General features: G+C 32.0%; 1 protein-coding gene across 2 annotated transcripts in view; it reads left to right on the plus strand.

Moving 5' to 3' along the window:
• The window catches only part of slow (slowdown), a 124,357-nt gene extending 108,968 nt beyond the window's left edge, over positions 1–15,389 (plus strand). For both annotated transcript variants that reach the window (XM_065504307.1, XM_065504306.1), the window contains 4 exons: positions 13,373–13,629; positions 13,828–14,049; positions 14,352–14,545; positions 14,616–15,389. In XM_065504307.1, coding sequence (XP_065360379.1) covers positions 13,373–13,629; positions 13,828–14,049; positions 14,352–14,545; positions 14,616–14,747 — 805 coding nt within the window. In that variant the 3' untranslated portion in view covers positions 14,748–15,389. The remainder of the gene's footprint in view (positions 1–13,372; positions 13,630–13,827; positions 14,050–14,351; positions 14,546–14,615) is intronic.

The following is a 15,389-nucleotide window of genomic DNA, read 5'->3' on the forward strand; positions in this document are numbered from 1 at the left end:
GCAATCATATATGTATATGGTTGCAGTAAATAAGTTGTTAGGTCACCGTATCATATTTACTAATAATCTGTATTGTTATTATTTATAGTTATTATTCATTTGATTCATTTGTTTTATTTTCCATTTTTTATTGTATTAAATTTGTTCATATTTTTGTCTCACTGTTGTCACTGTAATTTGTTAGCATTTTTGTTCATACTAACCACTGTAACTTATTTTGTTAATGACCCGTTAGTTTTTATTATATGTTTCTCACTTCAATTCTTGTAACAAGTATGTTGTTGTTGTTCTTAAAAATGCAATATATTTAGTATTTTGTTTTTGCATACATTCATATACATATAGGTACATACTTATTAGTAATAAGTTGAATTGGTACATTGGAAGTGAGAGACAAATAATAATACATACAACAACAACAGTGTAGCCCTTATTTACATGATCAATTGTTAGGCTTAAGAACTTTAATTTTAAATAAAGAAAACATTGTCATAGTTGAATTCAAGCAAGAATCATCTCCTCTTTTATTTTGTCGGTACCACGGTCGCAATTTCTTTTAGTTTCGGTTTATATCACTGCCCAACAAACCTTTTCAGCAACATATAGACAACAATTCGAAATATACAGAATTGCTCTATATCGTTGCCGGTGAAGAAAAAGCTCTTCATCGTACATTTTGGCGCCCAACGTGGGGCACGATATTTATCCAAACTTTTGCTAAATTTGTCGTCCTGCCGGTCCGTGGTACATTCCAATTTGTTCGTTGAAGTATATCTTAAATCTACAAGTGTACAGGTCGTGCGTGAGTGGATTGTTCGTTGTTAAACAAACAAAAAAAAAAAACAATTTTGTTAAAAAAGAAACTTTGTGGTACAAACTAAAAATAAAAAACAATTTTATTAAAATAAAAACTTTTGTGAAAAATAAAGAGACAGTGTATTTAAAAACATTTTGGAACAAATTGTTGTGGCATAAATTGAACAAACATATAAATTAAAAATATTTTTGTGAGCTCTTTAAAAATAAATTTTTGTTAAAGCATAAACATATTACAGTTGCATTAATTGAGATTTAATCTAACCAAATATAAAATTTGTTGGCTCGGTACATAAAAACAGTTTTTGTGGAAAAATAAATAAATAACAGTGACTTTAATTTTTGCCGCTTATCGTTATATACAAAAATACATAAACAGTGCGTGATTTATTTGGTTCCAGTATATAGTGTAATATTTTCTGTACATCAAAATTTTTGTCGCTCGCAATATTGCGGTACATATATAAAATAAATATATAAGGCTTGTATATAATCATTTTTTGGCGTAAATTATTGTCGTCGGTTACAGTGCTAACAAATTGTGTCTCCATTTTGTGAATTTTTTTTGGAAATTTTTTGGCTCTCCTAACCCAACTTTTTGAAGTTTTCGAGATGACTTTGGAAGAAGTTAAACAGCAACGGGCTAATACTAAGAAAAGTATAACCCGCATCAAAAACCAAGTTGAAGCCAATGGAAGGGGTGAAGGTAAGACACTTTCGTCAGCCGAGTTGAAGTGCCGTTTGGGGATTTTGGAGTCATATTTCAAGCAGATACTGACGTATCAAACCCAAATTGAGAAATATGATCCTGATGACAATGGTAGGCCCGAAATTGAAGACTTGTACATCGCAGCGAAGATGAATATTCAAGCGCAACTTGGTGAGGATGTCCACAATACAACCATGTCCGACTCTACAATTTGTTTTCCTGTTAACAACAATAAATTGCCTCAGCTCAAATTGCCCACATTTAGTGGTAAGTACAGTGAGTACAAAAATTTTATAACGTCGTTCAACCAAGTTATCGATCGTGAGTTTGGTCTATCGAATATCGAAAAATTTAACCATTTGCTGAACTGCCTCCAAGGGCAAGCATTGGAAACGGTCAAGGCTTTCCAGATTACTAATGAAAATTACCCAAAGGCTCTGGAAAGGCTGAAAACGCGTTACGACAATAGCTCACTGATTTTTATGGAAAATATTACCACTCTATTTGAACTTCCAGCCATGTCCAAATACAATTGCGCACAATTACGAAGTCTCGTTGATAATGTTTCTGCTCTTTATAGCTCCCTTTTGTCTCTAGGCTCAGATAGTGACATTGCTAATTCGATGCTGATCTACATAGTTTTGGAAAAGGTTGATGATGAGACAAAAAGAAAATGGAAAGACTCTTTGGATTTCACTGAACTGCCATCATGGGATGATTGCTCCAAGGTTCTTGAAAGGCATTGCCAATTTTTGGAATCGGTTGACACCAGCCATACAAATGTGGCCCACCGTAAGCCTGACAATCATCAATCTGGTAAGTCCAAATATAAAAGCTCAAAAACTGGCTATTCTTTTTCGGTTTCGAAACGTGTTTGTGTTCTTTGCACAAAAACTGACCACACAATTACTCGTTGCCCTCGCTTCAAAGATATGGATGTCGGTCAACGTTTTGAAAATGTCAAACGACTAGGGCTTTGTCTTAATTGTTTGTCAAAAGGGCATCAAGTTAACAGCTGTTCCTCTACATTCAAGTGCAAATCTTGTTCTCGCTTGCATCACAGTTTGCTTCATCGGTCTCAGTCAGCTTCTAGGCCCTCGTCCCCGACTGCTGAACCATCTACTTCTCGTGCTGCCTTGAATGACTCTCATGCCTCGGTCCATACTCATATGGAAAAATCCTCACCGGAACAGGTGCTTCTTGCTACTGCCATGGTTCTAGTTCGTGACGCTACAGGTCACTATCAATTCGGACGTGCTTTGTTGGATTCTTGCTCTCAATTGAATTTCATTACGGATGAATTTTCTCAAAAATTGCACTTGCCTCGTAGAAAACAAACTACAGAAGTCGCTAGCATTGGTAATACTCATAGTAAAACGAAATATAGGTCGTCAACAAATGTGAAATCTCGAGTTACTGATTTTGAAGTGTCCCTTTCATTTTGTGTCACACCTCATATTTCTTATCAACCTGATGCTGAATTAGACGTCTCAACCTGGAATTTGCCCCCAAATACTCAGCTTGCAGATGAAAACTTTTTCAAATCAAAACGAATTGACTTGCTTATTGGTACAGAAACTTTCTTTGATATTTTGTCAGTTGGTCAAATTAAACTTGGTCCGAATTTGCCAAAATTACATAAAACTCTATTTGGATGGATTGTAGCTGGTCGTTATTTATCAAACCAATCGAACGATACTGGTTCTTCTTGTATGCTCTCGATAGAAGAGGAAGTTGATTTAAAATTACAACGATTGTGGGAAATCGAAGAAATTCCATCTGGCTCAAATACTTTGACTCCAGAACAAGCTGATTGTGAATCGTTTTTCAATAATACTGTCCATCGTGAATCTTCCGGTAGAATTGTTGTTAAATTACCCTTCAAAGAATCCGCTGACACTTTAGGTCTCTCGCGAAATATGGCTCTTAAAAGATTTGCATCTCAAGAGAGACGATTTGCTCGTGACAGCAATCTCAAATCACAATATGTGAGTTTTATGAAGGAGTATGAAGATTGTGGACATATGAGTCTTGTTCGTAGTCCCCGCTTAGATGTGCCTCATTATTTCATCCCTCACCATTGTGTTTTCAAACCTAATAGTACTTCAACAAAATTAAGGGTGGTCTTCGATGCGTCCTGTCCGTCATCATCTCAAAGGTCTCTCAATGACATTCTTATGGTTGGTCCAACGATTCAAGATGAGCTGTACAAAATTTTACTTCGTTTTCGTCTTCATCGTTTCGTTATTACAGCTGATATAGTAAAAATGTATCGGCAAGTGCTTATTGACTCTTCCCATAGAAAATTCCAGTACATTTTGTGGAGAAATTCTGAAGAAGAAGAAATTCGCACTTATCAGTTGAATACAGTTACCTATGGAATGTCTGCTGCTCCCTACCTAGCCATTAAAAGTCTTCACTATCTCGCAGACCAGTACAAGGACCAATTCGAACTTGGTGCAAAAACTATAAAGTCATCATTTTATGTTGATGATTTTATCGGTGGTGCAGATTCAATAGAAGAATTGACTAAAATTAAGACAGAGGTGAATGAAATTCTAATTCGTGGTTCGTTTCAATTGGACAAATGGCACTCAAATCATAGAAGTTTTCAAGACGACAAAACTATAAAAGATCTAAATATTGATGAATTAGCTGTGACCAATGCTCTTGGTATTACTTGGGATCAACAAAAAGATGTATTTCTATTTTCGTTTACACCTAAAGTTCAAATTGATGGAAAAATCACCAAAAGAACAATTTTGTCGCTCTCGTCATCACTTTTCGATCCCTTAGGACTCTTAGCTCCGCTTATTATAAAATCCAAAATCATCATGCAAGAATTGTGGATTCTCAAAATTGGCTGGGATGAATCTATCCCTCAAGAACTACATTTGGCTTGGGAATATTTTGTTTCTGATCTCAAAACGTTAAATTCCCTTGAAATCCCTCGTTTTTGTCTCGCTGCTGAATCTCAATCAGTTCAACTTCATGGCTTTTGTGACTCATCAATTCGCGCTTATGGATGCTGTTTCTACTTTCGTGTTAAAACTTATTCAGGAAATGTCTCTGTTCGTCTTTTTACTGCCAAATCTAGAGTTGCCCCGACGAAAAGAAAATCATTGCCAAAACTTGAACTATGTGGCGCACAACTTTTGGCTAAATTATACTCTAAAGTCAAAAATCTTTTCGCAATACCAAATCTTGAAGTATTTCTATGGACAGATTCTCAAATAGTTCTTCACTGGTTAAAGCAACATTCTTCTACGTTATCCGTTTTTGTTGGCAACAGAGTATCGGAAATTCAGGATCTAACTACTGGCTGTATTTGGCGACATGTTCCAACGCATTTTAATCCTGCTGATATCGTGTCTCGTGGTTCAACTGTAGAAGAACTCTCTTCATCCATCTGGTTCAATGGACCAGCATTTCTCACTGTCGGTGCTAGTAAATGGCCTCCTAATAAAATAGATCAACTATCCATAGAAAATCAACAAGATATCGACCGAGAAAAACGCAAAACTGTACTCTCCCTGGAAGCAACATCTAATTACATTCTGGATTCGGTTGAAAATTATAGCTCATATTTAAAAATTATTCGTATTGTTGCGTGGATGCTCCGTTTTTCTCAAAAAACAAAAACTAATATTTTCCATTCTGATTCTTTACAGCCCCAAGAATTAGAAAACGCCTTGCTCAGAATAGTTTTTAATCTACAACAACATCATTTTCAAGATGATATACAACGAGCTCTGAAGAAAAACGATCCTCAAGGTGCACTAAAGTGTCTCAATCCCTTCATCGATTCATCAAATGGATTCAACTTGCTCAAAGTCGGTGGTCGCTTGGAATTCGCAGCAATTTCTGAAGGTCAAAAGCACCCTATAATCTTGCCCAGCAAAAATCATTTCGTCGACTGTTACGTGCGTCATCTACACATCAGCAACTACCACGCAGGACCCAAGGCTTTAATGTCGTTAATCCGCCAGAGATTTTGGATCATCAATTCAAGAAACCTATGTCGTCGTATCGTTAATTCGTGCCCACAATGCATTCGTTATCGCCCAAGGTTGCTTCAACAAATGATGGGCAATTTGCCCGTAGAACGACTTAACCCTTCAAGGCCCTTCGCCAGATGTGCTGTTGATTTTTGTGGTCCAGTAAACACTTACCTAAGAATTAGAGGGAAGGTACCATACAAGACATATATTGCTGTTTTTGTTTGTCTCGCAACTAAAGCAGTCCATCTAGAAGTTGTATCAGACTTATCAACAGATGCCTTTATTGCTGCTCTTAAAAGGATGATTGGACGAAGAGGTCTACCCACAGATATATTCTGTGACAATGCCACCAATTTTATTGGTGCAAACTCTAAGTTGGCTCAACTAAAATCGTTCCTTTTTGATCCTAAAAATTCCAATTTTATAATAAATTATTGCTCAAATCAATTTATTAATTTTCGCTTTATTCCCCCTAGGGCACCACATTTTGGCGGATTGTGGGAGGCGGCCGTCAAATCGGCCAAGGGACACCTAACCAGGACCCTCGATAACACAAGGCTCACATATGAGGAACTTGCAACTGCAATGATTGATATAGAAGCAATTCTAAATTCGAGGCCTATTTCGCCCCTATCATCCGATCCCAGTGACTTTGAAGCCCTTACACCAGGCCATTTCCTGATAGGCGCTCCCTTACGCAGTTTGCCAGAACGTGATGTCCCTCCAATTGAAATCAATAAACTTGAGTATTGGGCCCGAATAAGCGCCATAAAACAACATTTTTGGAAGAAGTGGTCCCACGACTACATAAACGAGCTCCAGACCCGCAATAAATGGACTAGCACCAACTCAAATATTTGTACTGGCTCCCTAGTAATCATTAAAGAAGATAATTTACCACCGCAGCGTTGGCTCATGGGTAAAATCGTCAATATTGTTCGTGGTAGAGATGATCGAGTTCGAGTTGTCGACATCAAAACAACAAAGGGAATTATACGTCGCCCTATCCACAGACTGGCTTTACTATTTTCTTGAAAGTGTCCTTTCAATGGGGCCGGAATGTTAGGTCACCGTATCATATTTACTAATAATCTGTATTGTTATTATTTATAGTTATTATTCATTTGATTCATTTGTTTTATTTTCCATTTTTTATTGTATTAAATTTGTTCATATTTTTGTCTCACTGTTGTCACTGTAATTTGTTAGCATTTTTGTTCATACTAACCACTGTAACTTATTTTGTTAATGACCCGTTAGTTTTTATTATATGTTTCTCACTTCAATTCTTGTAACAAGTATGTTGTTGTTGTTCTTAAAAATGCAATATATTTAGTATTTTGTTTTTGCATACATTCATATACATATAGGTACATACTTATTAGTAATAAGTTGAATTGGTACATTGGAAGTGAGAGACAAATAATAATACATACAACAACAACAGTGTAGCCCTTATTTACATGATCAATTGTTAGGCTTAAGAACTTTAATTTTAAATAAAGAAAACATTGTCATAGTTGAATTCAAGCAAGAATCATCTCCTCTTTTATTTTGTCGGTACCACGGTCGCAATTTCTTTTAGTTTCGGTTTATATCACTGCCCAACAAACCTTTTCAGCAACATATAGACAACAATTCGAAATATACAGAATTGCTCTATATCGTTGCCGGTGAAGAAAAAGCTCTTCATCGTACATAAGTTATGTTTGTTATGATGAAGGATTTACTATATTATGTTGTTCTCGGCTTACGGATAACATAATCTACACAGAAAAAACTATAAAACTATAAACTATAATTTTTGTAATTGAAAACACATTTTTTATTATTTTTTGTTTTTTCAATTACGAAAATTATCTATTCAATAATTTTTGTATTTAAAGTTCAACCAATAACGCAAATTGTGTATTCAAATATCAAAATTATCAAATTCAAAATTCAATAGAAAATATCAGAAAATTTAGTTTTTGAGCACATGAATACTTGATTCAATAATGAAATAATTGAAACCAGTTCAATATGGGATAAATGTTTGAATTGAAATATTGTTTTTTGTTTCATAGAATAAACGCAGAGAACGGAAGGAGAGAGTAAAATATAACTCTCTTTTCACACATACGGGTGATACAAAAACAAAATACATGCAATACATTCTCATGAATTAGGATTCTGACAACGGACTTAGGGTTTTGGCTCTCAGTTACCTATCTAGTTGTTGTCTATGATATAATTCATCATGAACATGATTGCCATAAACATATATTTATTTACAACAATCATATATATGACAAATATGTGGATGTTAAGATTGATATGATATGATAATATGGTTAAAAAACGTGTAAAAAATTTGAAATGCTTACAGTACAACTATATTTTTCTCTGGGTACGTATGTATGTTTGTATTTCAATAGATCATATGATTGCATGTGATCTTCATTAAGAGAATTTCGAAAAACAGCAAAGTAAAGAGACTTACGAATTTATTTGTTTGTCTTAATTCAAGAATTATAACCAGGGAAACCAAAATATGCAAATGCATGTTTTTTCTGGTGAGTCTAATGAGCACATGGATAAGATATTTACACGTTTCAGAACTATTTAAGAATTTTGGCATCGATTTGTTAGTGCATATTTTTGCATATTTTACCCTTAAATACATATTTTTGCATATATTTGTTTTAAGAGCATATTTATGTCATATTTTGCGTTTTTAGAGCATATTTTACTGTTTAATAGCATATTTTGAGTTTATCAAAAACAAATTTTGTCTTACTTATTTTTCGCTGTTGTGTTACAGGTTTTTACTTCCTTTGTTTAAAATTCAAAATTGAAAATAGATGGCTTTTCACCAAAAAAAATTAAAAAAACAGAAATTTTTTTTTTTAAATTTAAAATAACAATTCGAAAAAATGTTTTATCCAAAAAATGAAAAAACTGAAAAAAAAAATGTTCACCTAAAAAAAAAAAAATTTTTTTCCCAAAAAATAAAAAACTGAAAAAAAAATTTTTGAAGGGTATATAAGATTCGGCACAGCCGAATATAGCTCTCTTACTTGTTTTAATATAAAATAAGCACTATTTTAATAATAGCTCCATCTAAATATCAAATTATAGTTCTAATTCAAACTTAACCGTTCTAAGTGTTAAAGAAATATTGTCTTTTAAATTTGCTCCTGTAACATCAGTTGATGTCGAAAGAACATTTTCTATGTATAAAAATGTTTTCAGATCCAATAGACAACGATTTTTATTTGAAAATTTAAGTAAATTTTTTTTGGTTAAAAATTATGTAAAAGTTTGTTTTTTTAAGAGCATATTTTTTAAATTGAGGAGCATATTTTAAAGTTTTTACTGCATATTTAAAGCGCCTAAAACGCTTTTTTTAGAGCATATTTCCGGTCTCCCTGATTATAACATTAATATTTTAGCAATCCTTGTCACATTCACACACTTCAACCAATTTTCATGAATAGGGCTGATTTATATACAAAATTATTTATATTTCTATCATAATATTTTGTCACATGAGTGTGGGATGGTGCAATCATTTAATGAAATCAAATGAATTTAAAAAAAAAAGTAGAAATAAACGAAACACTCGTACAGCCTCTCAACCAACATTTAAATGAATGTGAAAATTTGGCATAATCTCTTTTAAAAAAAAAAAAACAAATTCATGAAAAGGAAAATCTAACCAAGCCTCAAGAAAAGTCACAACAAAAACACACCTCTATGAGTGGCAAAAATTAATATAAAAAAAATAAAATATCTGAAACTGAATTAAACGTAGACAGTATGACGACAAAACATTTTCAACACATGAGTGTCGTTGGATGGATGCATGAATGAATGAAATGAATGGCTGGTTGGTTGGAATGGTTTCAAAAAAAGGATAGATCAAAAGAAAATCATCATGTAGGATTTAAGAAAGACACAATAAACGAACAAAATCATACAAAAATAATGTCAACTTGTGTATGATTTTTATGGTATTTTTTTTAAGCAACTTAATGATTTGCTGCATTTAATCAGTGAGAGACTCTAAATAATATTGCATTAAAAAGAAACTAAATTTATAAAAAAATAAAATAAAGCACACACTGATTAACTCAAAAAGTCTGTGGCAAAAAAAAAAAAAGCAAAAAGGTTGACAAAAATTAAAATGTTGCAATCAAAAGTCTGGTATACTGGTTTGGGTTGTAGGTATGTTGAATTGTTGGTGGCATGCAATTTAAAGTCATGATCATGTTCATGTTTTAGCTGACAGTCCAACATACAGACAGACTGAAAATCACTTTACATTTTTTTTTCAACTTTAAAAATTTTGTATTTTTTTCTTTTAGTCTTTTTAATTTTAATGAAAGTAAAAACAAGTTAATGGTTCGGCATTAAAAATTTACTTGTAATGAGTTAAAATCCATGTATAAAAATTAAAGTGAGTCATGAGGTTTTGAAAAGTTGTACATGACAGTTTTTAAAGTTTTTTTTCTTATAATAACAGCAATTTTAGCTAATTAAGATTTTACAATTTATTTAACTTAAATTAATTACTGCATAGCATTTTTAAATTTGCATTCATTGTGTTAAACTTTGTCTTACGGAATTGCAAGATTGGTAACAGTTACGCCTCTAATGTGATTATAATTAACAATTTTGTTATATTTACATTAAATTACGTATATCTGGTGTGTTTCAATTCTAATCAGATTTACAACGTTATTTAATTAGAATTAGTCGAAATTATATTGAAATTTTATGTATTCGAATTTAATTAATTAATTCTAAATTCTGTTCTCAAAATCAAGTTAGACGATTATTTTCAATACATTTTGTAAATGATATTATTTTTAGCTTTTATTTTGAAACATTTGTGCTATATAAATTTATTCAAAGTATTGGCCATCTTTATGCCAACATATGGATTCCGAGCCAAAAGAACTGCTCATCTTATGAGGCCAAGAACGAATCAAGCCAATTTCGGATACTCTGCTCTGAAGTGAAGTGTATCCCAGAGAGAGTGTTCTATAAAACGATTCCCAACCACTACATTCTAAATAACTACTGTTACAAATTTTGCATTAGCGATTTGAATTTAACGGTCTGTAACGACTACTTGCAACATTCATCATGTTTATAAACATGTCCATCAGTAGAATGTTCTACTTATTAACAATGCTGATAGCAGGCAGTTATTATTAGCATTATTTGTGAATATGTCAATACTAAATATTGAAGCTGCTAACATTAACATTGAATATGTTAAAAGCTCTAGTATTCGAATATTCTAGTTTTATCCGTTACGACCATTCATGAAGCTACTAGAAGGAAGATGACGCTGTCAGTTTATCATAGGGGCTGTTAGAGTTAATATCAACTGTTTTGTACATTATTAAGTGTAATTTAACTGGGTGCATTACTGAGAATTATAAACGTGTATTTGTATAAAAACACTGTGTGACTATTTAAACTGTTGTTGTTTAAATTTGAATAAAGAAAGAGTTGTTATAATTTTAAACTACTAAGCTTTTATTTGCAATCAAAAGTATCCAGTTGATTTAAAGGTAACAAGGCGCCGTTTTTATACGCTTTGTCATTCCGTTTGTAATTTCCACAATATAATTGTCCGACCCTATAAAGTATATATATTCTGGATCCTTATAGATAGTCGATTAAGCCATGTCCGTCTGTCTGTCTGTAGAAATCAACTATCCGAAGCCTCCAAATAACTTAAATACACGATTCATACATCAATATCTTCGGAATTCTTCCGGGTCGGTTGCTATTTAAAATCGATTATCGGTCCACAATTGGCTGAGATATAGGGAAAAAACTCTCGGTTTTTGACCTATTTCTGATTTACTATATCTGGATTACTAAGTCATTAATATAGACAATATGGATATCTAATGATAGAAATTTCAAAGATCTTTGCAATGACGTATATAAGAAAGCGGAAAAAATATTATTTAACCCGATTTTTTTTTCACCAAAGGTTTTTTTTGCTAAATATTAAAAACAAAATTGAAAAAATAAAAAAAAATTTTAAAATTTAAAAAAAAAATTTTAAATTTAAAAAAATTAAAAAAAAATAAAAAAACAAATTTGCAAGCCAAATATCCATGGTCCTAGCTCTTATGGGCTTGTGAAATCTGACCAGACCATCACAGGGAACTTGTACCGAACGCAAGTGATTCGTTTGAAACGAGCATTGACCAAAAAACGCATAGAATATGCGGCCAGACATGAAACCGTAATATTCCATCATGGCAACGCTCGGCCACATGTTGCAATACCTGTTAAAAAGTATTTTTACATTTTTACTATTTAACAAGTGAGAGAGCTATATTCGGCTGTGCCGAATCTTATATACCCTTCACCAAATTATACTTCAAAATAAAAAATTTAAATATTTTTAGGTGAACAAAATTTTTTTTTCAGTTTTTGGAAAAAAAAATTTTCGAATTGTTTTTTTTTAATTTTAAATTTAAAAAATTTTTTTTTTGATTTTTTAATTTTTTTTTGTGAAAAAAAAATTCGGGTTAAAAAATTTTTTTTCCGATTTTGATCCATTGTAGGTCCAACTTACTATGGTCTTATATGCGTCATTGCAAAGTTCTTTGAAATATCTGTCATTAGATATCCATATTGTCTATATTAATGACTTAGTAATCCAGATATAGATGACAAACTTATATATACCCTTCTCACGAAGGTGAAGGTATAATAATAGCAAATATTGTATTTGAGATCCTTTTTGTATACACATTTGAGTTTTCTTAAGATTTTAATGAGATCTTCCGAAATAATCTTTTATAAATAGAATATAATTTATTTTTTTTTCCTTTCAAACGATTTTTTTCTTTAGATTTAATAAAACTTGACTTGGAAAGAACTCTCGCTGATTGTAGGTAGATGTTGGAGAAATCGAAAGCACTCTCCAACACTTTGCACTTGGTGCCGATTTACACCATGACTTTTAAGAGGTAGTTTTTTCTTAATTCTCTTTTGATATTTTGAGTTTGTGGATAAGAGGTGTGTCGAAACAAATTAATCGGTTTATTTGTTATTTGAAAATCGGCAATTTTAAATTATTGGAACAGTTAACCGTCCAAAATTAATCGGTTAACCGATTAACGGTATTAATAAGAAAGAAACCTATAAAAGAATGACGTTTTTAAATTTGTGGAGAACTACTTATTAAGATTTGTAAAGGGAAATTAAAAAGGTCTTCATATATTCAAATATTCAAAATTTAAAATATAAAAAGCTGGATTCTGTTCATTATGGAATTGAACAAAATTCTGAAATGTAAAGGATGTTATTCTCGACGCATGAAGATGATTTCATTTCAGAAATTAGATAGTACAATTTAGGTTAGTTTGAGGTTAGGCGCAGTATATAATTTCTTCGAATGTTATGTTCGGTTTCGACATTAAAAAAATTATTTTGGTCAGGCTCTACAATTACTTTTTTGTCTCAAAAAAACTACTTAGTGGATATGACTCAAACTAGTAACTTTCTTTTATTCCCAAAGAAATCCAAATACCAGAAAAACCTTTATCCTTTTCACAGAAAAAAATAAAAAAAAAAACGTTTCAATCTTCAGGCAATTATAACCACGCACCATACTTTTCCATTTTAAACAATAAAGAAAACAAAACATTTTACTAATTGGCTTTTTAATTTTATTTTTTTTGTATTATTTAGTCTAGCCGAAAACAATTTTAACCAACAATTTAACAAGAAAAAATTAAAACCAACCCACAAAAAAAACAGAAATGTGTAACATCATTAAACTTCTTTTTTAATTCACATTTTGTTGGTTTCCCTCTCGTTTCAGACGTCACATTTGCGTGCAACAGCGGACAGTAACAATGCCCGTAAAATCAACTGAAGTTTATACACGTCCAATTTGGAAACATGTCAGTACGCCGTGTCAACCGCAAACGCATGTAAATCAAATGTGTACACGCGTCCAGTTGGTGCACGAACAAGCGTTTCGCGATGTAATACGTCACAAATCAGCTCAACAGGTCACCTACGATTGTTGTACGGGATGGATGCGTGAATCACAGCATGCTGATGGTTGCATGAAACGTAAGTTGTATTCTCGTGTATTTCGTGAAGAATTAAAGAAAAGATTTGTTCATGAGATTTTCTTTGAAAGTGAAAGGGAGTGTCATTTCAAAAATTAGCTGCTTCTTTTTTAACTAACAAACCATAACAAAGCACCCATTCATTATTACAGCCACATCCTTTACTTATTCTAAATTTTTAATCTTTCTCCTATTTTAGCTATTTGCGCGGCTCGCTGTCAAAATGGTGGCACCTGTTCGGGTCCCGATACATGTTCTTGCCCGTCGGGTTTTAGTGGACGCTATTGTGAACACGACATTAACGAGTGTAAAGAAGAGAAACCCTGTGATCAAACATGCATCAATACAGTCGGCTCTTACTATTGCAAGTGTCGTGAAGGCTTCACTCTACAGGCTGATCAGCAAAGTTGTAAAAAAATTGGTAAGTACTTCATAGAATGGACCTTTTTTTGGGCACTTTATCGAGGTCTAAAACTAATTTGAGCAAAATCGAATAACGTTTAGAGTTTGCACATTTTAGTTAAAGTTTTAAATTTGGGTTATCCGATTTTGCTCAAATTTTCAGCATTTGGGGGAGAACAATTTTAGACCTTGGCACATTAAAAAATCCAAAAGAGTGCAAAATAGGCGCCACCCTAGTACATACATAAGAATTGAAAGAAAATTCAATAACTAATAAAATTAAACTTCTTCTCTGCCTCATTTATTATTTCCACAATCTAGATTTACACCATGATGATGCATTTGAAGCACGCGATTTAGAAAACGAAATAGAAACGCAAGAAGACATCACAGCCAGATTACAAAAGATTGAAAAACAATTGGCCAACGAAAGAGTACAGGCTAATGAATTGCACAAGACTTTGCAGTCGACTTATACAATGGTGGATTTATTAAAAAATCGTTTAGTTAATTTGGTAAGAAACTGTACATAACGCTTAATGAAATCAAATAACTATAATTATAATTCTCTTGTTTTTTTTTCAGGAAAAACAACAATTGGACTACAATCGTTTGCAGACGAATTTGTACAATACAGAATCTCGTACTCTTAAGCTGGAGGGCATGGTTAATTTATTAATGAAATGTCGAAATGGTCCCAATGCTCATTGTCCTTAGAAATTTTTGAATCCCCCAGGTTGAGATTTATTATTAAAACAATTTAGTTTTATTTTTGATTTTATTATTATTATTATAAACAAATCACACACAGAACTGCATTTCTTTCTCGGTTAGAAATTTTTACTTAATTTACTTTTATTCTAAGTCTAGTTTTACACATATTTAAGGGATTCTCTATGAATTGCTTTCTAAAGTAATTAAAAGAAAAATTATATTTTTCTTTTTCTACTTTTATTTTATTTCATATGTATTTTTATTACTATTATTATTGTATTATTTAAGAATCCTGTAAATCCTTGCGCTATTCTTTCCGTTTAGTATTTTTTGTGTACTTTTACATTGCCTTGTCTTTTTATGTGTCATTCCCTAACATTTTTTTTGTTTAATTGAAAACTCGAAATTTTTGAAATAAAATAAAGAAAAATTTTTAAGTTAAAAAAACATAACCGTTGTTTTGCACGCTTAGTTGTTTAATTAAAGTTAATATACAAATATATTTCTACATTTTTTCTTTTATTTGGAAAAAATCGATAATGAAAAGCTTTTATATGCATAGTTTTTTAGAGAACTTTTATTTTTTGTAACGTATTTAAGTGTAAATATTTAAATAAAGTTATTTTTATGTACAATAAAATTAAA

Source organism: Calliphora vicina, chromosome 3 (assembly GCF_958450345.1).
Source record: "Calliphora vicina chromosome 3, idCalVici1.1, whole genome shotgun sequence".
Lineage (NCBI taxonomy): Eukaryota > Metazoa > Arthropoda > Insecta > Diptera > Calliphoridae > Calliphora > Calliphora vicina.